General features: G+C 44.0%; 1 protein-coding gene across 3 annotated transcripts in view; it reads left to right on the top strand.

Annotated features, from left to right (window-relative positions):
* The first annotated feature begins 10,473 nt into the window (after nucleotides 1-10,473).
* The window catches only part of LOC112230757 (rap guanine nucleotide exchange factor 1), a 98,660-nt gene continuing 82,159 nt past the window's right edge, over nucleotides 10,474-26,974 (top strand). For 2 of the 3 annotated variants that reach the window (XM_024397025.2, XM_024397024.2), the window contains exon 1: nucleotides 10,474-10,793. In XM_024397025.2, coding sequence (XP_024252793.2) covers nucleotides 10,766-10,793 — 28 coding nt within the window. In that variant the 5' untranslated portion in view covers nucleotides 10,474-10,765. The remainder of the gene's footprint in view (nucleotides 10,794-26,974) is intronic. The other variant, XM_024397026.2, reaches the window with a different exon arrangement.

Here is a 26,974-nt window from a genome sequence, read left to right as displayed (position 1 = left end):
CATCCCAAGGAGCACTGTGCAAGCGATAATATTGAAATGGAAGGAGTATCAGACCACTGCAAATCTACCAAGACCTGGCCGTCCCTCTAAACTTTCAGCTCATACAAGGAGAAGACTGATCAGAGATGCAGCCAAGAGACCCATGATCACTCTGGATGAACTGCAGAGATCTACAGCTGAGGTGGGAGACTCTGTCCATAGGACAACAATCAGTCGTATATTGCACAAATCTGGCCTTTATGGAAGAGTGGCAAGAAGAAAGCCATTTCTTAAAGATATCCATAAAAAGTGTCATTTAAAGTTTGCCACAAGCCACCTGGAAGACACACCAAACATGTGGAAGAAGGTGCTCTGGTCAGATGAAACCAAAATTGAACTTTTTGGCAACAATGCAAAACGTTATGTTTGGCGTAAAAGCAACACAGCTCATAACCCTGAACACACCATCCCCACTATCAAACATGGTGGTGGCAGCATCATGGTTTGGGCCTGCTTTTCTTCAGCAGGGACAGGGAAGATGGTTAAAATTGATGGGAAGATGGATGGAGCCAAATACAGGACCATTCTGGAAGAAAACCTGATGGAGTCTGCAAAAGACCTGAGACTGGGACGGAGATTTGTCTTCCAACAAGACAATGATCCAAAACATAAAGCAAAATCTACAATGGAATGGTTCAAAAATAAACATATCCAGGTGTTAGAATGGCCAAGTCAAAGTCCAGACCTGAATCCAATCGAGAATCTGTGGAAAGATCTGAAAACTGCTGTTCACAAATGCTCTCCATCCAACCTCACTGAGCTCGAGCTGTTTTGCAAGGAGGAATGGGAAAAAAATTCAGTCTCTCGATGTGCAAAACTGATAGAGACATACCCCAAGTGACTTACAGCTGTAATCGCAGCAAAAGGTGGCACTACAAAGTAATAACTTAAGGGGGCTGAATAATTTTGCACGCCCAATTTTTCAGTTTTTGATTTGTTAAAAAAGTTAGAAATATCCAATAAATGTTGTTCCACTTCATGATTGTGTCCCACTTGTTGTTGATTCTTCACAAAAAAATACAGTTTTATATCTTTATGTTTGAAGCCTGAAATGTGGCAAAAAGTCGCAAAGTTCAAGGGGGCCGAATACTTTCGCAAGGCACTGTACATAGGCATTAGCCTCTAAGGTGCAAGGTTGAGTAACCGGCTGGTAGCCGGCTAGTGACAGTGACTACAGTTCAGTGCAAGGTACTGGGTGGAGGCCGGCTAGTGGTGACTATTTAACAGGTTGATGGTCTTGACATAGAAGCTGTTTTTCAGTCTCTCGGTACCACCTTTGATGCACATGTACTGGCCATACCTTTTGGATGGGAGAACAGGCCGTGGCTGGGGTGGCTGAGGTCCTTGATGATTTTCTTGGTGTTCCTGTGACACTGGGTGCTGTAGATGTCCTGGAGGGCAGGCAGTGTGCCCCCAGTGATGTGTTGGGACCACACCACCCTCTTGAGAGCCCTGCGGTTGCGGACGTTGCAGTTGCCATATCAGTTGGTTAAACGTTATACAGCCCAGGAAGATATGCTTAATGGTGCATCTGTAAAAGTTTGTGAGTATCCATGCCAAATTTCTTCAGCCTCCTGAAGAAGCTGTTGCGCCTTCTTCACCACATTGCCTGTGTAGGTGGACCATTTCAGATTGTCAGTGATGTGTACGCCGAGGAACTTAAAGCTTTTCACCTTCTCCACTGCTGCCCTGTCGATGTGGATGGGGGCGTGCTTCCTCTGCTAACTCCTGAAGTCCACGATCAGCTCCTTCATTTTGTTGATGTTGAGGGAGAGGCTATTTTCCTGGCACCACTCTGCTAGGACCCTCACTTCCACTCTGTAGGCTGTCTCATTGTTGTTGGTAATCAGGCCTACCACTGTTGTGTCATCTGCACACTTGATGATTAAGTCGGAGACATGTGTGGCCACACAGTCATGCGTGAACAGGGAGTACAAGAGAGGGCTGAGCACACACCCTTGTGGGGCCCCTGTGTTGAAGATCAGCGTAGTGGTGTTGTTGCCTACCTTAGCTTAAATGTCTTACTCACGAGAGCTCACAGCCTTCGGGAGCGGCGGGGGCTGTGTTTTCCTTGTAGCGGGCGAAGGTGTTTAGCTTGTCCGGTAGCAAGACATGGCTGGTTTTCCCGAGAAATGCAGTCCATGATTGTCTCATTGCAGAGGGGCCAAAGACAGAGGACTTCATTTGTTGTTGGCTGTTCTATTTTTTTTGTCCTCCTAAAATGTATTCAGTGTATTCAAGCCCCATTGATCCCTCCCTCTCTCCTCGGCTCTCTGACGTGTGAGGGACAGAGAGTCCCAGTGGCCGGCACAAGGTTAAAGGAAGCCTGGGTTTGAACTCTCCGCTCTGAGCCCACCATTATGGAAATCAAACACAGGCTTTGTCTCTCTGCTCCCTCTGTAGTGAGAAGATTGATGAGGGAAAAAAACAATTTAATCCATTTTAAAATAAGGCTGTAAGTTAAACCAGATCAGAGTCCAGCAGTCAGAATCAGTTCAGCTCTATTGCTGATTATTTGATTCATACAGGTGATTCCTCACAAAACGAGAGCTAAAAAAGACCATTTGCTCACAATGTTACGTTCCCCAGTTTATGTGTTGTAGTTTGTGTATTTGCATGTGTTTATTTCAGGAAATGGCTTCCTGAAATCCCTCAAGCAGCTGATTGGTCGACTCCATGGCTAATTGGAGAGCTGACCCCGCCCCCTCGTCAAGACACAGCTGTCTCCAATTACCCATTCATTCAGAAGCTATATAAAAGCCAGTGTTTTGTTCAGGAGGGAGAGATTTGCTGGGAGGTCATTGCAGAGATTTGGCTATAGAGATTTGGCTATAGAGATTTGGCTATAGAGATTTGGCTATAGAGATTTGGCTATAGAGATTTGGCTATAGAGATTTGGCTATAGAGATTTGGCTATAGAGATTTGGCTATAGAGATTTGGCTATAGAGATTTGCTGGGAGGTCATTGCAGAGATTTTGCTAGAGGTTCATTTTGCTGGGAGTTCATTGCTGGGAAGTGGTATGTTCTGTGAGTTTTGTTGCTCAGCTTATTTGATGTCCTTTGTTTGTGAAATTGTTTAATATTCTGTTTAATTTGTTCCCAGGGGAGAAGGGGAAGGCATCTAGGGAGTGCTTAGGCAAGATTCCTGCGGGCATACATATACCCGTAGTATATTCATTGTCTATGCACAATAGGTAAGACCTGGGCGGACCACCCCCTGTATTTTGGTTAGTGCACCAGGTGGTGCTAAATTAGGTAAATGTGGTTAGGCAGGTAAGATAGAGGGGGGGGCTTTGAGATTTACTTTCTTTGCTTTGGTTCCGTCCAGCCCCTTTTCCCCATATTACCGTGTAAAGGAATAAAGTCCTTGTAAACGGTACCACATTCTGCCTGTTGTCATCCTTACTTGCACCTACAGTCCATACCTTTTTCACTTCACGGAGAGTTTAGTTGTAGCAGGGTGTTGCGTTCCCTCTTCATAGAGGCGTGCGTAACAACATTGTATATAGACTTCTTTTTCTACTGTATTATTGACTGTATGTTTGTTTTTTCTCAACTTGCCTACCTGGTTAAATAAAGGTTAGATAAATAAATTATTTGGGTGATTTTTCTTGACATGTAATCCTTTGAGTCATTTGGAGGAAGGATTGTTGACATAAATTTGCCAGTTGTATCTTAAAGCATAATTAAAGTTAGTCATCAATGTAACTATCCTGCAAATCACCAGCAGAGGGCGACCATTTGTTATACATTTTCACATTCACTCCATTGAATTGGATCATGACTCTAAAAGTAGCAGAGATCCCATTCCATTCTGGAATTTTGATATGCCCATTGGGTGCATTATGTTGACATAACATTAGCCAAATCAACTTTTTGTTTAGTCAATATTCATATTTTTCAATATGAATAAATGAAGGTAAGAATTTATTGAAATCAAAATACTACTCGTGTTACAGAGCAAGCGGTAAAGCGTCATATGACAGCAAATGTAGCTTTTAAGCACAAATGATTCATTATTTCTATTAGATTCATTATTTCTCAATTACACATGTCTAATATACTGAACAAAAATATAAACGTAACAAGCAATTTCAATGATTTAAGAGTTTCAGTTCATATAAGGAAATCAGTCAATTGAAATGAATTCATTAGGCCCTAATCTATGTATTTCACATGACTAGGCAGGGGTGCATCCATAGGTGGGCCTGGGAGTGTATAGGCCTACCCACTAGGGAAGCATGCCCAGCCAATCGGAATGAGTTTTTCCCCACAAAAGGGCTTTATTACAGACATAAATACTCCTAGGTTTCATCGGCTGGTCTCAGACAATCCCACAGGTGAAGAAGCCGGATGTGGAGGTCCTGGGCTGGCGTGGTTACACGTGGTCTGCGGTTGTGAGGCTGGTTAGACGTATTGCCAAATTCTTTAAAATGACATTGGAGGCAGCTTATTGTAGAGAAATTAACATTAAATTATCTGGCAACAGCTCTGGTTGACATTCTTGCAGTCAGCATGCCAATTGCAAGATCCTTCAAAACTTGACATCTGTAACATTGTGTTGTGTGACAAAACTGCACATTTTAAAGTGGCCTTTTATTGTCCCCTGCACAAGATGTCCCTGTGTAATGATCATGCTGTTCAATCAGCTTCTTGATATGCCACACCTTTCAGGTGGATGGATTATATTGGCAAAGGAGAAAAGATTAGTAACAGTGATGTAAACAAATGTGTGTACATAATTTGAAATAAAATATTTTTTGGTGCATGGAAAAATTCTGGAATCATCAAATCAAATCAAATTTGTCACATGCGCCGAATACAACAGGTGTAGTAGACCTTACTGTGAAAAGCTTACTTACAAGCCCTTAACCAACAATGCAGTTCAAGAAATCAAGTTAAGAAAATATTTACTAAATAAACTAAAGTAAAAAATAAAATGGAAAGTAACACAATAAAATAACAACAATGAGGCAATATATAGGGGGTACCGGTACCAAGTCAATGTGCGGGGGTACAGGTTAGTCAAGGTAATTTGTACATGTAGGTAGGAGTAAAGTGACTATGCATAGATAATAAACAGTGAGTAGCAACAGTGTAAAAACCAGGGAGGACCAACAGTTTGGACACACCTACCCATTCAAGGGTTTTATTATTATTTTTTAATGTTTTCTACATTGCAGAATAATAGTGAAGACATCCAAACTATGAAATAACACATATGAATCATGTAGTGACCAAAAAAGTCAGTTGTGTTGTGACATGGTAAGGGTGGTATACAGAATATAGCCCTATTTGGTGAAAGACAAAGTCCATATTATGGCAAGAACAGCTCAAAATATGCAAAGAGAAATGAGTGTTTCATTACTTTAAGACATGAAGGTCAGTCAATACGGAACATTTCAGAGTTTGAAAGTTTCTTCAAGTGCAGTCGCAAAAATCTTCAAGCACTGTGATGAAACTGGCTCTCATGAGGACCGCCACAGGAAAGGAAAATGCAGGGTTACCTCTGCTGGAGAGGACTCATTGGAGTTACCAGCCTCTAATGCAGCCCAAATAAATGCTTAACAGACACATATCAACTGTTCAGATGAGACTGCATGAATCAGGCCTTCATGGTCGAATTGCTGCAAAAAACAATACTAAAGGACACCAATAATAAGAAGAGAATTGCTTGGGCCAAGAAACACGAGCAATGGACATTAGACTGATGTAAAATGTCCTTTGGTCTGATGAGTCCAATTTTTAGATTTTTAGTTCCAATCGCCAAGTCTTTGAGAGATGCAGAGTAGGTGAACGGATGATCTCCGCATGTGTGGTTCCCAATGTGAAGCATGGAGGAGGAGGTGTGATGGTGTGGGGCTGCTTTGCTGGTGACACTGTCAGTGATTTATTTAGAATGAAAGGCACACTTAACCAGCATGGCCACCACAGCATTCTGCGGGTATATGCCATCCCATCTGGTTTGCGTTTAGTGGGACTATAATTTGTTTTTCAACAGTACAATGACCCAGCATACCTCCAGGCTGTGTAAGGGCTGTTTGACCAAGAAGGAGGGTGATGGAGTCCTGCATCAGATGACCTGGCCTACACAATCCTCCCAGCCTCAACCCATTTGAAATGGTTTAGGTTGATTTGGACCGCAGAGTGATGGAAAAGCAGCCAAATCATGCTCAGCATATGTGGGAACTCCTTCAAGACTGTTGGAAAAGCATTCCAGGTGAAGCTGGTTGAGAGAATCCCAAGAGTGTGCAAAGCTATCATCAAGGCAAAGGGTGATTACTTTGAAGAATCTCAAATATAAAATATATTTTGAATTGTTTAACACTTTTTTGGTTACGACATGATTCCATATGTGTTATTTCTGTCACACCCTGATCTGTTTCACCTGTCTTTGGGATTGTCTCCACTCCCCGCCAGGTGTCACCCATCTTCCCCATTATCCCCTGTGTAGTTATACCTGTGCTCTCTGTTTGCCTGTTACCAGTTCGTCTTGTTTGACAAGTCAACCAGCGTTTTGTCTCAGCTCCTGCTTTTCCCCAGTCTCTCTTTTTCTCGCCCTCCTGGTTTTGACCCTTACCTGTCCTGTCTCTGAGCTCACCTGCCTGACCACTCTGCCTGCCGCTGACCCTGAGCCTGCCTGCCGTCCTGTACCTTTGACCCACCTCTGGATTACTAACCTCTGCCTGACCTGACCCTGAGCGTGCCTGCCTGCCTTCCTGTACCTTTGCCCCACCTCTGGATTATCGACCCCTGCCTGCCTTGACCTGTTGTTTGCCTGCCTCTGTTGCTGTAATAAACATTGTTACTTTGACACGCCTCTGGGTCTTACCTTCAAACCTGATATTTTCATAGTTTTGAAGTCTTCACTATTATTCTACAATGTAGAAAATAGTAAAATAAAAATAAAGAAAAACCCTTGAATGAGTGTCTCCAAACTTTTGAGTGGTACTGTAGGTCCTGGATGGCAGGAAGCTTGGCCCCAGTGATGTACTGGGCTTTACGCACTACCCTCTGTAACGCCTTTCGCTCGGATGCTGAGCAGTTGCCATATCAGGTGGTGATGCAACCGGTCAGGATGCTCTCAATGGTGCAGCTGTAGAACTTTTTGAGCATCTGAGGACCCATGCCAAATCTCAAGTCTCCTGAGGGGGAAAAGGCATTGTCATGCCGTCTTCACAACTTTCTTGGTGTGTTTGGACCATGATATTTTGGTGGTGATGTGGACACCAAGGAACTTGAAACTCTCGACCCGCTCCACTACAGCCCCATCGATGTGAATGGGGGCGCATTCGGCCCTAATTCTTATTTAGTCCACGATCATCTCCTTTGTCTTGCTCACGTTGAGGGAGAGGTTGTTGTCCTGGCACCACACTGCTAGGTTTCTGACCTCCTCCCTATAGGCTGTCTCATCATTGTCAGTGATCAGGCCTACCACCGTTGTGTTGTTAGCAAACTTAACAATGTTTTTTAGTCGTTCTTGGCCATACTGTCATGGGTGAACATGGATTACAGGAGAGGACTAAGCACGTACCCCTGAGGGGCCCCCGTGTTAAGGATCAGCGTGGCAGATGTGTTATTGCCTACCCTTACCAACTGGGGGCGGCCCGTCAGAAGGTCCAGGATCCAGTTGCTTAGTGATGAACTTTGAGGGCACTATGGTGTTGAACGCTGAGCTGTAGTCAATCAACAGCATTCTCACATAGGTGTTCCTTTTGTCCAGGTGGGAAAGGGCAGTGTGGAATGCGTTTGAGATTGCATCATCTGTGGATCTGTTGGGGCGGTATGCAAATTGGAGTGGGTCTAGTGTTTCTGGGATGATGTTGTTGATGTAGCCATGACCAGCCTTTCAAAGCACTTCGTGGCTAACTACGTGAGTGCTACTGGGCGGTAGTCATTTAGGCAGGTTACTTTCTTGGGCACAGGGACCGAGAAAGTGAAGGTACAGACGCCTCACAAGTCCTCAACTGGCAACTTCATCAAATAGTACCCGCAAAACACACCAGTCTCAATGTCAACAGTGAAGAGGCGACTCCGGGATGCTGTCCTTCTAGGCAGTTGCAAAGAAAAAGACATTTCTCAGACTGGCCAATAAAAATAATTAAGATTAAGATGGGCAATAGAACACAGACACTGGACTGAGGAACTCTGCCTAGAAGGCCAGCATCCCGGAGTCGCATTCAGTTGTACAACTGACTAGGTATCCCCCTTTCCCTTCCTTTATACTCAATCCAATTCCACATTTTGTTCAATGGAGACAGTGCAGTTCGGCTCTAAACACACGTTTCTAACGCAGCACGTGAACGACGCTTGGTGGAAAAAGAAATGAATGGCAGCACTGTCATTTATTTTTCGGCACTCAGGGTGTGTTGTCAACGTATGGCCTCTAGGTGTCAGCCAGTAGCTATTCTAGCCTGGTTCTGATTCTAGCAGAGGAGTGGAAACTGGAAAACTGACTGCACAATCTTGGATTCTACCGAGAATGGTGACAAAACAACACAACTTCCAGGTAATCACTATAGTAGAAAGGTTATGAAATAGGTTACATTGTCACTGTTTGGATTAAATATGAGCAGTGGCTGTAGCACTATGTGAAATTCTTCCCAATCCTCCCAATACTGGTTCTGGGGACCGAAAGGGGTGCACATTTTTGTTTTTGCCCTAGCACTAACACACCTGATTCAAATAATCAAAGGACTGATGGGTTGATTAGTTCAATTGTGGTAGTGCTAGGGCAAAAACAAAAATACGCACTCGTTTTGGTCATCAGGACTAAGATTGGGATGCTCTGTGTAACATATCAATAAAGTGACCAACCCTTGAGTTGACTACCCTCATAGAAATAGATAGCTGCATCAACATTATCAACATTCCACTTTCTCTTCCTTTTTTCTCACTTTCCAACTAAACTTTCCCTGGGAAAGTTGGTCATTTTACTCACCACTATACAAAGTACACTAAGTTCTCTCCATCACATTCAAATCAAGCTTTATTTATATAGCACAATTCAGGAAATAGATGCAATGCGCTACACTGAAAAAAAACTACGTAAAAAAACGATAAAAATGAAAACAGAAATATCTACTACAAACATCAGAGGATAAAAAAACTAAAGAATAACAATAAAAACTGAAAGACTATAAACCACCCCAAGGAAAAGCAGAGCTAAAAAGGTGTGTTTTAAGGTCTCTTTTAAATATGTCCACTGTTTCGACCCCCGTCAGGTTCTCTGTCAGGCTATTCCAGAGGCTGGGAGCATAGTAACTAAAGGCTACCTCTCAATGCCTCTTGGTCCTAGGCTTTGGGATATTGTGGTTGACACTATCAAACAAAACTAGCGTGCAGCCAATGAAAATGTTTTATGAAATTGCATTGCCTAATCAGTGATATGGAGTAAACAGCGGAGCTTACAGCTACAGTGAAGAAACTGACAGAGGCATTGGCTTTGCTGTATGTTGAGGCCCCCATAGAGAAGGAACTACAACTAGAGGCCAGTTATTCTGTCAGTGAGCAGAGCTCTAGCCTGTCCTGACAGGCCTGTCTCTGCTCAGGAACTCATTGTTCTGTTTTTCCTCTCTGTGATTTCACCATAGCCTCAGCAAATGCATTCCACACACACAGTGTACACACCCACACACATACATGCACCAACACTCACCATAGCCTTGAGACATACATTCCCTAAAGTCAGAGGGCAGACCTGCTTCCTGTGACATGTTACACACTCACTCACACTATGAATATTTCTGCTGCAATTAAGATTGACTCCACACATTGAAGGACAAGGTACTATACGACAAAGGTATGCTTAGATTTTTGAGAAAAGCTTGAGTCAGGTCAATGTCAACCTCTTCACTTGAGGTCCAAGATTCCACCCCATGCTTCTCCTAAATGACTAGTATTGGTATTCTAATTCCTAATTCTATGGCTTCTCCCTTGGCCCCTCGGGATAGCCGTGGGTGGATAAAGGATGATCCAGATCACTAAACCCTGACAGAAGGGAATGCAGATCCACTCTGCCAGTCAGATCAATTATTCAGAACAAGAAGATAAGGGCATTCTCACACACTGACTTGTTCATGCTAGACATGCTGCTTTGTGAGTTAATTTATTTTGGCACTAAACCAAGATAATGTAGGCTAGCCTGGTTTGTTAGGCCCACCGGGGTTGACAGACAGAGACCTCGTACAGAATTATACTTTATAAGGCTTATAATATAAAATACTTATACAATACTTAGTTTGTAAAATATCCAGTATATATCTGTCAACAATTATATAGGCCTATAGTATTTGGTCAGAGTATTGTTATATAAATGGTTTAATTGTATTGCCCCCTCTACCTCTGAGCAGCCCAAAAGTCTTCACAGATCGTAGCCACAGGGGGCACTTTCCACTGAAATTGAAACCCACCCGCTTGCTGACCAAATTACGTAGCCAACTCCAGGCGCAAGGAGGCGCTGCTGTCCATGTCGAGGACACACGGTTCACGGTAGTGCTGTGTTGGTCTCAGCTCCTCGCTCAGTGAAAATTGCTTGGAGACCGAGAAGAAACAGTTTAATACATCGTTTCATGTACATGTGTGTGCCACAAATCTGGTCTCGTACCTCCAGCGAATTCATCTCACGGACACGTGTGAAACAACAATGCGGAGATAATTGAGGGAGACACGGCGCGACAGTTTCTTGTTGTTTTTATTGCGAGTGAAATCACTGCTGGCGACGAAATGTCGGGGAAAATAGAGAGCAAGCAAGGTAAGCAGTCCAGCCGACTGGCGCCTCATACCACTGCTCTATCCTGGGGACTGGGATATCACACACATTGGGGACGGGTAGGCCCGGCTTGGGGGTCTCGTTGCGTCCGGGACTCTAAACATATTTTCCATAGGACACGTTTTTTTGCCAGCCGTGTTTCTCTCTTACCCAGTAGAGTAAACGGGTTTTCCACACCATGGCTGTGTCGGGGTAACGGTGTAGAAATGTTCGCCAGTTAGCTAGAATGTTGTTGGTCAACATACGCTAACTAACGTTAGCACTTTTCCTTAGCTTGTAAGATAGTAACGGTACTAACGTTCAAATGGTGCTAGTACTCGAAGAAATAACTAAGTATTAGCTCGCTCAACTTCATCTAGATACCTTTCTCCTTTACAGATGTTTTCTAGTTCATGTTAGCTTAACCAGCTGTGCTGGCTAAGTTTTAAACCAGTGGGGCAAAGCCACACAGCAACAAGCATATCTTCTGTGCTAGACAACTTATTTGCAGGCTAAGTAACTCAATTTGACCTCCAGCTTTAACTGGGGTTGCAATCACACCGGACTAATGTATCACACCCGCCCTCCCTGTGTTGTCAAATTGACTTTCCATTGTGCACGTGGCATATCTGCTTTGCAATGACATGTGTTGCAGCAGTGTCTGCCACAATATTTACAGTGTCCACGCTGTGATGCAAAAGTGAACTATGTGTAATACAAAGTGAAGGCATCCTTATCTAGGAATATGGCGTTCAGTACAATGGGAGGCCTGACTTCATCGCCTGGTGAAGGGAACTATCTCCGCTAGTAGCCCACTCCTCCAGCTGTCTCTCTGTTTCGCCTCTTGACCCCCGCGGTGATGCCTGCAGCTCACGGTTGCACACACTACACATTGGGCAGTGGTGGGAGTGTGTTGTCCACAGAGAGACGGCCCACCAAACAGATGCAAAGTTTCCGACTGTATGTCTATTAGTTCTTATGGCAGAGCCATTGGATTGTTGCAACCTGGTCTAAGATCATTTCGTATTATTCTGTAAGGAAATCCAACACAGAATTTAGTATGTTATGTTTGGTATGGTTACTTAAGTCTGGGTGGGTGTATAACACAAACATCTAGCAACCCAAAGGTAGCAGTTCGAATCTCATTATGAACAGCTTTAGCTTTTTAGCCACTAACTTCATACTAATTTTTAGCAACTACTTAGCATGTTAGCTAACCTTAAATAACTCCTAAACTTATCAGCAAGCTATGTCAGCAAGCTAGCTAACAGTGGCCACCTAGCTAGAATTCGTGACATTTACATTTAGCAAATTCGTAACATCTAGTAAATTGTCATTTGTAACATATCATACGAAATGGGTGATGGACATCCAAAAAATAACATTCCGTTCGATGCAAAAAATCATACTAAATGAAGCATCACAGATTTACGTACAGAATAATACTAAATGCTCTGAGACCAGGTTGATTGTCTGAGCTGCCCTAGATGTGTGCATATGTATGACAGAGTGATATGACATTAAAGGCTGCGTTTTGTCCACACATAAAGATTCACACAATCCTGTCTCTGAGCTCTACAGACAATTGCTTTGACCTCATGGTTGGTTTTTGTGCTGACATGCACTGTCAACCTTATATAGACAGGTGTGTGCCTTTCCAAATCATGTCCAATCAATTACATTTATCACAGGTGGACTCCCAAGTTTTAGAAACATCTCAAGGATGATCAATGGAAACAGGATGCACCTAAGTAAGCTCAGTTTTGAGTGTCATAGTAAAGAGTCTGAATGCTTATGTAAATAAGGTATTTCAGTTTTTATTTCTAATACATTTGCAAAAGTTTCTAAACACTTGTTTTCACTTTGTTTTCACTTTGTCATTGTGGTATTGTGTTTAGATTGATGAGAAAAAAAACAACAATTTAATACACTTTAGAATAAGGTTGGAAAAATGTGGGAAAAGTCAAGGGGTCTGAATACTTTCCGACTATAGTAAATGTTTTCTGCGCTATGAGAATGACTGAATGCCATGTGTGGCTGCCTGGCTGGTCCCTTGGGGTTTGTCCGCCTGCGCATGTTTACCAGGTCACCTGTTCAGTCTGCTGTCTTTGCCGCTCTGTTCTATATGTGTCCATCAATTCCAGATCTGTCCCCCCAGGGCAGGGCAAACAGACACACTATGTTGGATGCAAGTAAGCTGGAAAGAGGGACTAGGCCCGGCCTGGGCGCCATGGAAACAAACTAAGCTGAGGCACACCAGTGGCACAAGGACTGGATGTGTAGCTACTGTAGGAGAGCTGGAGAAAAGCACATGTTGTGTTCCCCAGAGAGAGAGGGAATGAAGGAAAGATAAACGGGTGTCTGTGTGGCCTGTAAGAGGAATCTTCAGAGAGTTTGGTCTTGTGGTCAGGAAGAGAGAATTTGTCCAATTCCTTGACACCGGGCAATACTTGAACTAAAGGGGGAAAGAGTATGTACAGTGCATTTGGAAAGTATTCAGACCCCTTGACTTCTTCCACATTTTGTTACGTTACAGCCTAATTCTAAAATGGATTACATAATATTTTTAATTAATCGGCCATTCCGATTAATCGGTGGACCTCTAATAGAGATAGCTGATGTAAGCGGGCAGTGGTGGTATGTCATGTCACGGTTAGTAGTAGTGTCCGTGTAGAAACACAGGCTTTATAATTAGCTCAGTGACTTCTGTCTGACCAGACAGAGCCAATGGAGCAGCCGGCCACAGCGTAACTGATCCATCCATTTCCTTATTTTAGCCTCTCTGCCTGCCCTACCCCTAGCTGTGTGTGCATGCACACGCCTTACAGACCAGACCACAAGTCTTCTGGATGAGCAGGCAGCACAGCGACACTGGCGGCATAAAAAATATATATTTTGCCTCTGCTGCACTGTATAGACTAGAGATAGTCTCCCTTCTCCAGTGTGCTACAAACAAACAATACCAAGTAGCTTTTATTATGACAACAGGGTGTCTCACAGGGTTCATGTAGGTTTTGCTGACTGAAAGAGTGCTCAGCTATAAGCCGTGGTGCTGCAATTTTGAGTATTTTAGCGGCCCCTTGGAATGAGAGACTTTCACTTACTCTGTAGACCTTAGATGTGCTTTAATTGTGTTTGGGAGCGCACAAGTGTGAGGGGGAGCCAGAGAGGGCGGAAACCGACTGGAGGCTTGGTTAGAATGGAGTTACTGACGGAGTACTGTCCTATCTGGAGGAACCAAGGATGGGATAAACAAATAGATGGAGGAGAGCAATGCAGAGCTGAATACTACATTGGAGGAATGCAGTCTTCTTCCAACAGAAGATTTTCATGGTCAGAGTGCTTTACAGTAGCTACTGAGGACACTGTTGGCATCAGTTGGGGAGCCCAGTAAAAATTGTGCTAGGAGTTGCAACCCTGTACTCTTTTATGAAATTCCTCATGTACAGATCCATTTAGCACTGAAGCGATTCTCTCAGGTGTTGTGCAGCATTCACCCCAGTTCCAATGAATTCCTGGTTATCTGTGGTGTTCGGTCATTTGATGCAGTAGGACCAAGTGATTTGATCCCTGTATATACATCATGGGTCTGATCTCCCACCCCTTAGATCTAAATGCCAATCGATATTCAATGAATCATTCTCTGGATGTCACTGATACAGACAGCCTACTTGCTTCCCTTGATGACTGGCCTGGACTTGTTTACTAAGATCCTCTGCTAAAGGAGACTGGAGTATGTTACTCCTGAAGCCCATTTCTCAATACTTATACAGGATTCTTCTTCAACCTCTCGTGATTCAGGGAAAGTTTTGAGCCAGCTCATCGTTAAGGATATTCTATTCCTATGATCTTTCTACCCATGTTTTGTGGTCTAAGGATGGTAGTTTAGTGAGTGACTAACATGGACACACGTGGACTCTGAATTGGCCAATCTTCGGTCTACGTGAAGTGTGGAGTTCATAACACTTACAGCAGCAGCTTGACTGTCAACAACAGTTGTGAAATGACTTCTACTCTGAATTTGTCGGTGATCATCATCTAGGTAGCCTAGCTTACATTCCCCTGAGCTGACTGTAAACAGTTGTTGGACAGTAACTCAAGGTTGTGTCAAATTGGACAACCTGGACCAAGTGTCTGAATGGAGGACTGCAGGACTCCTAGATAGGAAACACAAGCTGGAGGAGCCAAGGCTCTTCTGAAGATGCAGATTCTTTACACAGAGAACTAGATGAGGAACAATCAGGTGGTTTAAACCAACACACACCTGGTCACGTCAACAGTAATTGCACAACTATGGGGATGTATGGTGATCCCCAAACACTGATCATGTTTCATATTGAAGCATTTCTATTTACTGGTCGTTGGTTGAACAGTTTAATTTTACTTGATCTGTTGATTAGATGAAGACCAATGGAAGTATTTGTTAGTTTGTTTCACTCTTGCACCTCAGTAGGCCTATTTTCTTTCTTGCGCTAAATGCCTCCACGCTTGAATATGTTCTTCTTTTGGGATGGAAAAACCTTATTTTCTTCTCAAAGTCGAGCCATTCAAAGCCATCCTGTTTTTAGAGCTTTTATGTAAAGAAAAATAGAAGTGCTGGCTGGAATGCAGCACCGGGGACATTCCTCCCTGGGCTTTTTGTGTATTGTGGCATTTGTAAAGGTGCTCATTTGCTGTACTGCAGTTTAGGGTGGACCCAGCCAGCCAGAGGAGTACACTAGCAACAGCTCTCCACAGCCTGGCCTGTGCAGAGTAGACTGCATGGGCCTGGGCTCTCAACCCTGAGTCGTCTCACTGTTTCATCCATCTGATCCATCTCGTTTCATCCACCAGCTGCAGATAGATTGAAAACAGTATTAGCCTCAATGAGGAAATGTGTTTGCACATTGTTATTATAATTGACCAACTGAAAAGATGGCGCTGAAGAACATGGCTGACGTTTTCTCCCAAACAATTGTTACATTTTTAAAAAAATGTTGCCTTTTGTGTAACTTATTTTTTAACTTATTGTGTACATAATGTTGATGCTACCGTATCTTATCACCCAAAATAACTTCTGGACATCAGAAAAGAGAGTACTCACCGCGGACTGGAAAAAACTTTTCCTTGAACGAGTTTGATGAGAAGGATATCCTGCTTTCATTGGAACAGGCCCAGATCCACCACTTATGTGTGATGAATAGATGCCGGGAAAGGGGTTGCAGATCGGGGATCCTTCTGAGAATCCGGAGGCGAGCGAGCAACTCCCAATGCCTTCCGTTCTCCTTGCTTACGTGCAATCGTTGGAAAATAAAATTGAAGACCTACTATTAAGATTATCCTACCAACGGGACATTAAAAACTGTAACATCTTATGTTTTACCGAGATGTGGCTGAACGAAGAAACTAACAATATCGAGCTGCCGGGATTTTCCATGCACCGGCAGAACAGAGACGCTACCTCTGGTAAGACCAGGGGGGTGTGTGTGTGTGTCTTTTGTCATTAACAGCTGGTGCGCGATGTCTAATATTAAAGTCTCGAGGTGTTGCTCGCCTGAGGTAGTGTGGTCGACAGCTTATCATAAGGTACTCTATCTACCAAGAGTTCTCATCTGTATTATTCATAGCTGTCTATTTACCACCACAAAGTGAAGCTGGCACTAAGACCGCTCTCAACCAACTCTATAAGGCCATAGTCAAAGAAGAAAATGCTCACCCAGAAGCGGCGCTCCTAGTGGCCTGGGACTTTAATGCAGTCAAACTTAAATCAGTTTTACCAAATTAACAGCCTGTCACATGTGCAACCAGAAAAAAAAATCCTGGACCACGCTTACTCCACACACGGAGATGCATACAAAGCTCTCCCCCGCCCTCCATTTGGCAAATCTGACCATAATTCTATCCTCCAGATTCCCACTTGCAAGCAAAAACTGAAGCAGGAAGTAGTGACTCGCTCAATACGGAAGTGATCAGATGACACGGCTGCTACTCTACTGGACTGTTTTGCTAGCACAGACTGGAATATGTTCCGGGGTTCATCCAATGGCATTGAGGAATACGCCACCTCAGTCATCGGCTTCATCAATAAGTACATCGATGATGACGTCCCCACAGTGACTGTACGTACATATCCCAACCAGAAGCCATGGATAACAGGCAACATCCACATCGAGCGAAAGGCTAGAGCTGGCCGCTTTCAAGGAGTGGGAGACTAATCCGGACACTTATAAGAAATCCCGCTATGCCCTCAAACGAACCATCAAACAAGCAAAGCGTCAATACAGGATTAAGATTGAATCCTACTACACCAGCTCTGACGCTCGTCGGATGTGGCAGGGCTTGAAAACTTTTAGACTACAAAGGAAAACCCAGATGCGAGCTGCCCAGTGACGCGAGCCTACCAGACAAGCTAAATGCTTTTTATGCTTGCTTCGAGGCAAGCAACACTGAAGCATGCACGAGAGCGCCAGCTGTTCTGGATGACTGTGATAACGCTCTCTGTAGTTGATGTGAACAAGACCTTTACACAAGTCAGCATTCACAAAGATGCTGGGCCAGACTGATTACCAGGACGTGTCCTCAAAGCATGCGCTTCACTGACATTTTCAACCTCTCCCTGTCCGGGTCTGTAATACCTACATGTTTCAAGCAGACCACCATAGTCCCTATGCCCAAGGAAGCGAAGGTAACCTGCCTAAATGATTACCGCCCCGTGACACTTACGTCGGTAGCCATGAAGTGCTTTGAAAGGCTGGTCATGGCTCACATCAACAGCATCCTCCCGGACACCCTAGACCCACTCCAATTTGCATACCGCCCCAACAGATCCACCGATGACGCAATTTCCCACCTGGACAAAAGGAACATCTATGTGAGAATGCTGTTCATTGACTACAGCTCAGCGTTCAACACCCTAGTGCCCACAGCTCATCACTGAGCTAAGGACTCTGGGACTAAACACCTCCCTCTGCAACTGGATCCTGGACTTCCTGACAGACCGCCCCCAGGTGGTAAAAGTAGGCAACAACACGTCTGCCACGCTGATCCTTAACACTGGGGCCCCACAGGGGTGTGTACTTAGTCCCCTCCTGTATTCACTGTTCACCCACGACTGCCAAACGACGTCTCCAACACCATCATTAAGTTTGACGACACAACAGTGGTAGGCCTGATCACCGACAACGATGAGACGGCCTATAGGGAGGTGGTCAGAGAATTGCCAGTGTGGTGCCAGGACAACAACCTCTCCCTTAATTTGAGCAAGACAAAGGAGCTGATCATGGACCACAGGAAAAGGCGGGCCAAACAGGCCCCCATTAACATCGACAGGGCTGTAGTGGAGTGGGTTGAGAGTTTCAATTTCCTTGGTGTCCACATCACCAACGAACTATCATTGTCCAAACACACCAAGACAGTTGTGACGAGGGCACGAGACTCAGGAGACTGAGAAGATTTGACATGAGTCCTCAGATCATCAGAGTTCTACAGCTTCACCATCAAGAGCATCCTGACCGGTTGCATCACCGCCGGGTATGGCAACTGCTCGACACTACAGAGGGTAGTGCAAATGGCCTAGTACATCGCTGTGGCCAAGCTTCCTGCCATCCAGGACCTATATAATAGGCGGTGTCAGAGGAAAGCCCATAAAATTCTTAGAGACTCCAGTCACCCAAGTTGTAGACTGTTTCTCTGCTACCACCCGGCAAGCTGTACTGGAGCGCCAAGTCTAGGACCAAAAGGCTCCTCAACAACTTCTACCCCCAAGCCATTAGACCTCTGAACAATTCATAAAAATCGCCACCGGACAATTTTACATTGACCACCCCCTCTCTTGTACACTGCTAGTACTCGCTGTTTGTTTGTTACCTATACATAGTCACTTTGCCCCCACCTACATGTAGAAATTATCTCAACTAGCCTGTACCCCTGCACACTGACTCGGTACCGGTGCCCCCAGTATATAGCCTCGTTATTGTGTTACTTTCTATTATTACTTTTTATTTTAGCCTACTTGGTAAATATTTTCTTATTCTTGAACTGCACTGTTGGTTAAGGGCTTGTAAGTAAGCATTTCACTGTAAAGTCTACACCTGTTGGGAATGGGCTTGTAAGTAAGCATTTCACGGTAAAGTCTACACTTGTTGCATTTGGCGCATGTGGCAAATAAAGTTTGATTTGAAAATGTGCTGTATATCTAATTTCTTATCTTTAGTTAATCTCTCCTCGTTTTTCCTTCAAGCATCCACGTGGGTTTGTATCATCCTGATATCCAATAAGGAGGGGACTTGCAGCGCATGGAGCGTCTCAAATAGAACCGAGTTCTATTTTAGCTCTTGACTACGTAGATGTTCGTGCAATGTGGCCGGTGAGGTTTGCATGTTAACCTTTAACTTTGGTCAGGCTATTCTCAATTGTAGAAAATAATTGAAAAAACATTGATTCCACTCATTCTAGGTCAGTTTTGTTTCAAACTAGTCAGTAGCTTTGATTGTCTGTGCCATGTGAAAAGTAGCGGCAACATTTACTTGCGATATTTAGCATTAGCCTCATTAGCCCTGTTAATTTGTAACTTCGTAATAACTGCCTCTTTGGCTCAGCCAGTTAGCAATGTGTGAACCAAGATACCCTGGTGTGCTGCTAGCTTCGCATAGAGAGAGAGGCTCCATAATTGAGGTGGTTGAGTCCATCATTGTGTAATTACACAGCGCAGAATGGGGTAATGCCTTGTTTGTGTGTGTGTGTGTTAGAGGTCGACCGATTATGATTTTCCGATTATTGGAGGACCCAAAAAAAAAGCAGATACCGATTAATCGGCCGATTTTATAAAAAATGTAAAAAAAAGATTTGTTATAATGACAATTTAAAACAATACTGAATGAACACTTATTTTAACTTAATATAAAACATCAATAAAATCAATTTAGCCTCAAATAAATGATAACATGTTCAATTTGGTTTAAATAGTGCAAAAACAAAGTGTTGGAGAAGAAAGCTAACGTTTAAGTTCCTTGCTCAGAACATGAGAACATATGAAAGCTGGTGGTTCCTTTTAACATGAGACTACAATATTCCAAGAAGGAATTTTAGTTTGTAGTTATTATAAGACTATTTCTCTCTATACCATTTGTATTTCATTAACCTTTGACTATTGGATGTTCTTATAGGCACTATAGTATTGCCAGTGTAACAGTATAGCTTCCATCCCTCTCCTCGCCGCTACCTGGGCTCGAACCAGGAACACATCGACAACAGCCACCCTCGAAGCAGCGTTACCCATGCAGAGCAAGGGGAACAACTACTCCAAGTCTCAGAGCGAGTGACGTTTGAAACGCTAACTAGCTAGCCATTTCACATCGGTTACACCAGCCTAATCCCGGGAGTTGATAGGCTTGAAGTCATACAGCGCAATGCTTGAAGCACAGCGAAGAGCTGCTGGCAAAATGCACGAAAGTGCTGTTTGAATGAATGCTTACGAGCCTGCTGATACCTACTATCGCTCAGACTGCTCTATCAAATCATATACTTAATTAAAACATAACACACAGAAATATGAGCCTTTTGTCATTAATATGGTCGAATACGGAAACTATCATTTCGAAAACAAAAAGTTTATTCTTTCAGTGAAATACAGAGCCGTTCTGTATTTTATCTTAACAGATGGCATCCCTGAGTCTAACTAGGCAAGTCAGTTAAGAACACATTCTTATTTTTAATGACGGCCTAGGAACGGTGGGTTAATTGCCTTGTTCAGGGGCAGAATGACAGATTTTCACCTTGTCAGCTCAGGATTCAATCTTGCAACCTTACGGTTAACTAGTACACCGCTCTAACCACCTGCCTCATGAGGAGCCAGCCTGTTACGCGAATGCAGTAAGCCAAGGTAAGTTGCTAGCTAGCATTAAACTTATCTTATAAAAAACAATCAATCAATCATAATCACTAGTTATAACTACACATGGATGATGATATTACTAGTTTATCTAATGTGTCCTGCGTTGCATATAATTGATACGGTGCGCATTCGCGAAAAAGGGCTGTCGTTGCTCCAACGTGTACCTAACCATAAACATCAATGCCTTTCTTAAAATCAATACACAGAACTATATAGTTTTAAACCTGCATATATAGCTAAAATAAATCCAGGTTAGCAGGCAATATTAACCAATTGAAATTGTGTCACTTCTCTTGCGTTCATTGCAAGTAGAGTCCGGGCATATGCATCAGTTTGGGCTGCCTGGCTCATTGCAAACTAATTTGCCAGATTTTTACGTAATTATGACATAACATTGAAGGTTGTGCAATGTAACAGCAATTTTTAAATAATTGGCATCCAAAAATACCGATTTCTGATTGTTATGAAAACTTAAAATCAGCCCTAATTAATCGTCCATTCCGATTAATCTGTTGACCTCTAGTGTGAGTCCACTGTGGCCTGTTCAGTCACTTCAGCTGAGCAGTGTGTGTGAGTAATAGACTCTGTGTCCGACAAGCAGCAGACTGGTGGGAGATCTAAAGACCAGCTAGCTATAGTAGTTAGCCACTGCAACCACAGCTGAGCCACGCGGCAATGGAGGCGGGTCCCTGCCTAAAAATGTCATGCTGATATGTCATGTCCACTTATTTGCTTCGTGCCGTGACGGAACCAACTCTTGACCTTCTCCAACACAAATGCACACTCTGGATATTGGGTAATCAATAATATACTTAATATGGGTCCATCACAGAAACACACACTGTCCTGCAGCAGTTTGTGTATGTAATGTGGACTCAACCTCTGCTGTATTGCGTAATATTATGTTTCTGTAGCCTCAGCAGAGCAGGGCAGCATAAATGGCAGCAGCCCAGGCTGACTAGGGGATGGGACGAGGCATGTGGGGAATGTGGAACTCCAGGGCTCCCTTTTTAGGTGTGTGAGTGTGAGAGAGAGTGCCGCGCTGGGAAACGGGCAGGGCAGGGCAGGGCTGTGTCAAAAGACAGAATGGGGGTATTTGAAAGAAGGGGGATATTCCTTCACTCCATGGCAGCTGAGTATATCACATGACCATTTTCCCATTTCTGAACCCAGTTGAAATAGGAAGCAGAGGGGGGGGGGTGATATCTCATTCCCTCTCTTCCCAACCCCATGGCAGGGTTTGCCCTCTCACCAATCCCTTAGACATCTGACTCAAAACTGTGATCCGAACCATGAGTTTTGTGATCTGTTGCACCACTAATAGTTACATATCTGGATATTATTTTGACAATATCGCAATACTTCTGCGTATTGGCACCAAGGCATTGTGGCGGCAGGGTAGCCTAGTGGCTAGAGCGTTGGACTAGTAACCGGAAGGTTGCAAGTTCAAACCCCCGAGCAGACAATGTACAAATCTGTCGTTCTGCCCCTGAACAGGCAGTTAACCCACTGAAAATAAGAATTTGTTCTTAACTGACTTGCCTTGTTAAATAAAGGTAAAATAAAATAATAATAGTATCGTGAGGTCCATGGCAATTCCCAGCCCTGCTATCCAAACTGTATCTTTCCTCATGATTCGCCCAGTTGCATTTGATTTAATGCTATTGCCCCCCCCCCCTCCAATAGAATGAAATTGGACAAATCATGGTGAAATATACAGTTGTTGAAAGCCTGGGCAGAGGTGAAGTGCAAGTCTTTTCTAATATTCCTTTCTGGTGGAGATTCAGCATGGAGCAGGTGTGTGTGTGTGTGTGTGTGGCGCGCTGTGTTGGAGCAGGTGTGTGTGTGGCGCGCTGTGATGGAGCAGGTGTGTGTGGTGCGCTGTGATGGAGCAGGTGTGTGTGCGCGCTGTGATGGAGCAGGTGTGTGTGTGTGCGCGCTGTGATGGAGCAGGTGTGTGTGTGGCGCGCTGTGATGGAGCACGTGTGTGTGTGTGGCGCGCTGTGATGGAGCATGTGTGTGTGTGGCGCGCTGTGATTGAGCATGTGTGTGTGTGGCACGCTGTGATGGAGCAGGTGTGTGTGTGGCGCGCTGTGATGGAGCAGGTGTGTGTGTGGCGCGCCGTGATGGAGCAGTCTAATGAGAAACGGTCTTATACCATAGTGATGTCATGGGCTAAATAGAAGCACTCTACTGTCTTCAGAACTGGATCATTTATTTTTTTGCCTCATAAAATTATAGAAAAAAAAGGTTTGTTCTATCATAAAGCTGTGATTGACAAAAGGCTGAGGCTGTAGGCTTTCATTCTTGTTATTTTTCAAAGACCCAACTTTAGGACAGCACCTTCGTAGGCTAGAATATTTGGCAAATAAGCTATTGTTCATAACTTTTATGATATGTTATTGGACTTTCAACCTCGCTTGGAGGGATTTTCCCAGCCTGTATGCATAATTTCTTAATAAGCTTAAACTTGATTCAACTTGTCATTTTATTTATCTATAGGCTATTGGTATTGTTTGCTCTCTCTCATTATTAGTCTCCTGACTACCGTACGTTTTTAGCCTATTCAAATAAACCAAATAAAGTCATGCCTAAAACGACAAAGCGTAGCTTTCATATTTATATAGCCTATCGAATGTGGAGAAATGGGAATATAGGCAATGTCTTTTTTAAATGGCTAAACACAAGATATTTAAGGAATATCTGTTTCTATTAAAAAATGAACAGGTTTAGGCTATAGCCCATGCATCCGACAGAGAGAACAAGATTTTCTGACTGAACATTTTGTGCTGCTTTGGTCTAATTTTCCGCTCTGTCTGGCCTATATTCCTCTCTTGCATTCTGTATCACATATGTCTTGAAATAGGCTATAGCGAATAGTTAAATTACTCGGAATGTCACTTGCTGTCCTGTTGTGCGCTGCGAGACTCCATGCCAATCAAGTTCAAATAGCCTAAACTCCTCACTCAACTCTGTACCTCGAAGCCAGTTCCACTGCTTTTTGTCATTGTCGCATCACAATGTCGTCACCATTGACGATGGCTGTCAATCAACATCGATAGGTGATGCTATTGTAATATTGCCCAAAACTTTTCCCCTGCAACAGGCTGTCTGGAAGCCAGACCGAGGTAGGGACCTAACCTTGCAAGTCCTGCCCCACTCAGAGCCTTTCCTGTGTGTGAAATGTTTCCCGCCATCGTTCTCACCTAGTGCCAGCAATGAGAGATCATTTTCAGCACTGACACAGAGAGAGAGCTGAATGAACAGGAGGATTGTGTGGCGTGAGGGAGAGGCAGAGCGAGAAAGAGGCTAGTGGTACTCTCTTCTCGCTAATGTGCTAAAAGCCATTTACTCATAGTCATCAGTGCTTGCTCACTTCAGCACTGCTTAAGTGTAATTGGCTCTTCTGGGCCACTTTGTGCTCAAGAGTGTCTGGCGGCCTTTCTCTAGCCATCTATCTCGAGCTGGTCTGTCTCCTCTGTTTGTGGAGCAGTTTCCAAAAATCTATTTTGGTTATTGAACCTCAGTAAGTGAAGTTGATTCACACCTGGTGTGTCTTGCTCGAGGGCACATAGATTATTGTTTTTTCCCCCACTTTGTCGGCTTAGGGATTTGAGCTAGTGACCGTTCGGTTACTGGCCCAATGCTCTAACGTCTAAGCTATCTGCCACCCCCCAGTACAGGACATTAGGGTACTCAACTCAAATCAAATGTTATTTGTCACATACACATGGTTAGCAGATGTTAATGCGAGTGTAGCGAAATGCTTGTGCTTCTAGTTCCGACATTGCATTAATAACCAACGAGTAATCTAACTAACAATTCCAAAACTACTACCTTATACACACAAGTGTAAAGGGATAAAGAATATGTACATAAAGATATATGAATGAGTGATGGTACAGAGCGGCATAGGCAAGATGCAGTAGATGGTATCGAGTACAGTATATACATATGAGATGAGTATGTAAACAAAGTGGCATAGTACAAAGTGGCTAGTGATACATGTATTACATAAAGATGCAGTAGATGATATAGAGTACAGTATATACGTATACATATGAGATGAATAATGTAGGGTATGTAAACATTATATTAGGTAGCATTGTTTAAAGTGGCTAGTGATATATTTTACATCAATTCCCATCAATTTCCATTATTAAAGAGGCTGGAGTTGAGTCAGTGTGTTGGCAGCAGCCACTCAATGTTAGTGGTGGCTGTTTAACAGTCTGATGGCCTTGAGATAGAAGCTGTTTTTCAGTCTCTCGGTCCCAGCTTTGATGCACCTGTACTGACCTCGCCGTCTGGATGATAGCAGGGTGAACAGGCAGTGGCTCGGGTGGTTGTTGTCCTTGATGATCTTTATGGCCTTCCTGTGACATCGGGTGCTGTAGGTGTCCTGGAGGGCAGGTAGTTTGCCCCCGGTGATGTGTTGTGCAGACCTCGCTACCCTCTGGAGAGCCTTACGATTGTTGGGCGGAGCAGTTGCCGTACCAGGTGGTGATACAGCCCGACTGGATGCTCTCGATTGTGCATCTGTAAAAGTGTGAGTGTTTTAGGTGACAAGCCACATTTCTTCAGCCTCCTGAGGTTTAAAAGATGCTGTTGGGCGTTTTTCACCATGCTGTCTGTGTGGGTGGACCATTTCAGTTTGTCCGTGATGTGTACACCGAGGAACTTAGCCACTACTCTCCCATCGATGTGGATAGGTAGGTGCTCCCTCTGCTGTTTCCTGAAGTCCACGATCATCTCCTTTGTTTTGTTGACGTTAAGTGCAAGGTTATTTTCCTGACACCATACTCCGAGGGCCCTCACCTCCTTCCTGTTGGCAGTCTCGTCATTGTTGGTAATCAAACCTTCCACAGTAGTATCATCTGCAAACTGCAAACTTGATGATTGAGTTTGAGGCGTGCATGGCCACGCAGTCATGGGTGAACAGGGAGTACAGGAAAGGGCTGAGAACGCACCCTTGTGGGACCCCATCACCCAATTGAGGATCAGCGGGGTGGAGATGTTTCCTACCCTCACCACCTGGGGACGGCCTGTCAGAAAGTCCAGGACCCAGTTGCACAGGGCGGGGCCGAGACCCAGGGTCTCGAGCTTAATGAAGAGTTTGGAGGGTACTCTGGTGTTGAATGTTGAGCTGTAATCGATGAACAGCATTCTTACATAGGTACTTCTCTTGTCCAGATGGGTTAGGGCAGTGTGATTGCGTTGTTTGTGGACCTATTGGGGCGGTAAGCAATTGGAGTGGGTCTAGGGTGTCAGGTAGGGTGGAGGTGATATGATCTTTGACTAGTCTCAAAGCACTTCATGATGACTGAAGTGAGTGCTACAGGGCGATAGTCGTTTAGCTCTGTTACTTCTGTTACCTGTTAGCTTTCTTGGGAACAGGAACAATGGTGGCCCTCTTGAAGCATGTGGAAACAGCAGGCTGGGATAGGGATTGATTGAATATGTCCGTGAACACACCAGCCAGCTGGTCTGCGCATGCTCTCAGGACGTGGCCTGGGTTGCCGTCTGGGCCGGCAACGTTAACACGTTTTAAATGTTTTACTCACGTTGGCTGCGGTGAAGGAGAGCCTGCATGTTTTGGGAGCGGGCTGTGTCAGTGGCACTGTATTGTCCTCAAAGCGAGCAAAGAAGTTGTTTAGTTGGTCTGGGAGCAAGACATCGGTATCCGTGACGGGGCTGGTTTTCTTTTTGTAGTCCGTGATTGACTGTAGACCCTGCCACATACGTCTCATGTCTGAGCCGTTGAATTGCGACTCTACTTTGTCTCTATACTGATGCTTAGCTTGTTTGATTGCCTTGTGGAGGGAATAGCTACACTGTTTGTATTCGGTTATGTTTCCGGTCACCTTGCCATGATTAAAAGCAGTGGTTCGCGCTTTCAGTTTTGCACGAATGCTGCCATCAATCCATGGTTTCTGTTTGGGGAATGTTTTAATCATTGCTGTGGGTATAACATCGCCGATGCACTTGCTAATGAACTCGCTCACCGAATCAGCGTATACATCAATGTTATTGTCCGATGCTTTCTGGAACATATCCCAGTCCACGTGATCGAAGCAATCTTGAAGGGTGGAATCAGATTGGTCGGACCAGCGTTGAACAGACCAGAGATATCAGCTGAATATAACAATATACCAGTGGAAGGGAGGACAGTAGCAGGTGACCCAATTGTGGTTTGTGACTATGATTTGCGATTGGAGCCAATTCAATTATTATTATACTTTTTTAAAACAACCTTATGGAACAATCCTTGGATTGCTTTTCAGAATTCACCGATTTTAAATTGGTCCACATGGAA

Source organism: Oncorhynchus tshawytscha, linkage group LG33 (genome assembly GCF_018296145.1).
Source record: "Oncorhynchus tshawytscha isolate Ot180627B linkage group LG33, Otsh_v2.0, whole genome shotgun sequence".
Lineage (NCBI taxonomy): Eukaryota > Metazoa > Chordata > Actinopteri > Salmoniformes > Salmonidae > Oncorhynchus > Oncorhynchus tshawytscha.
Note: the sequence above shows the minus strand (reverse complement) of the source record. Positions and strands in the feature narration are given on the sequence as shown.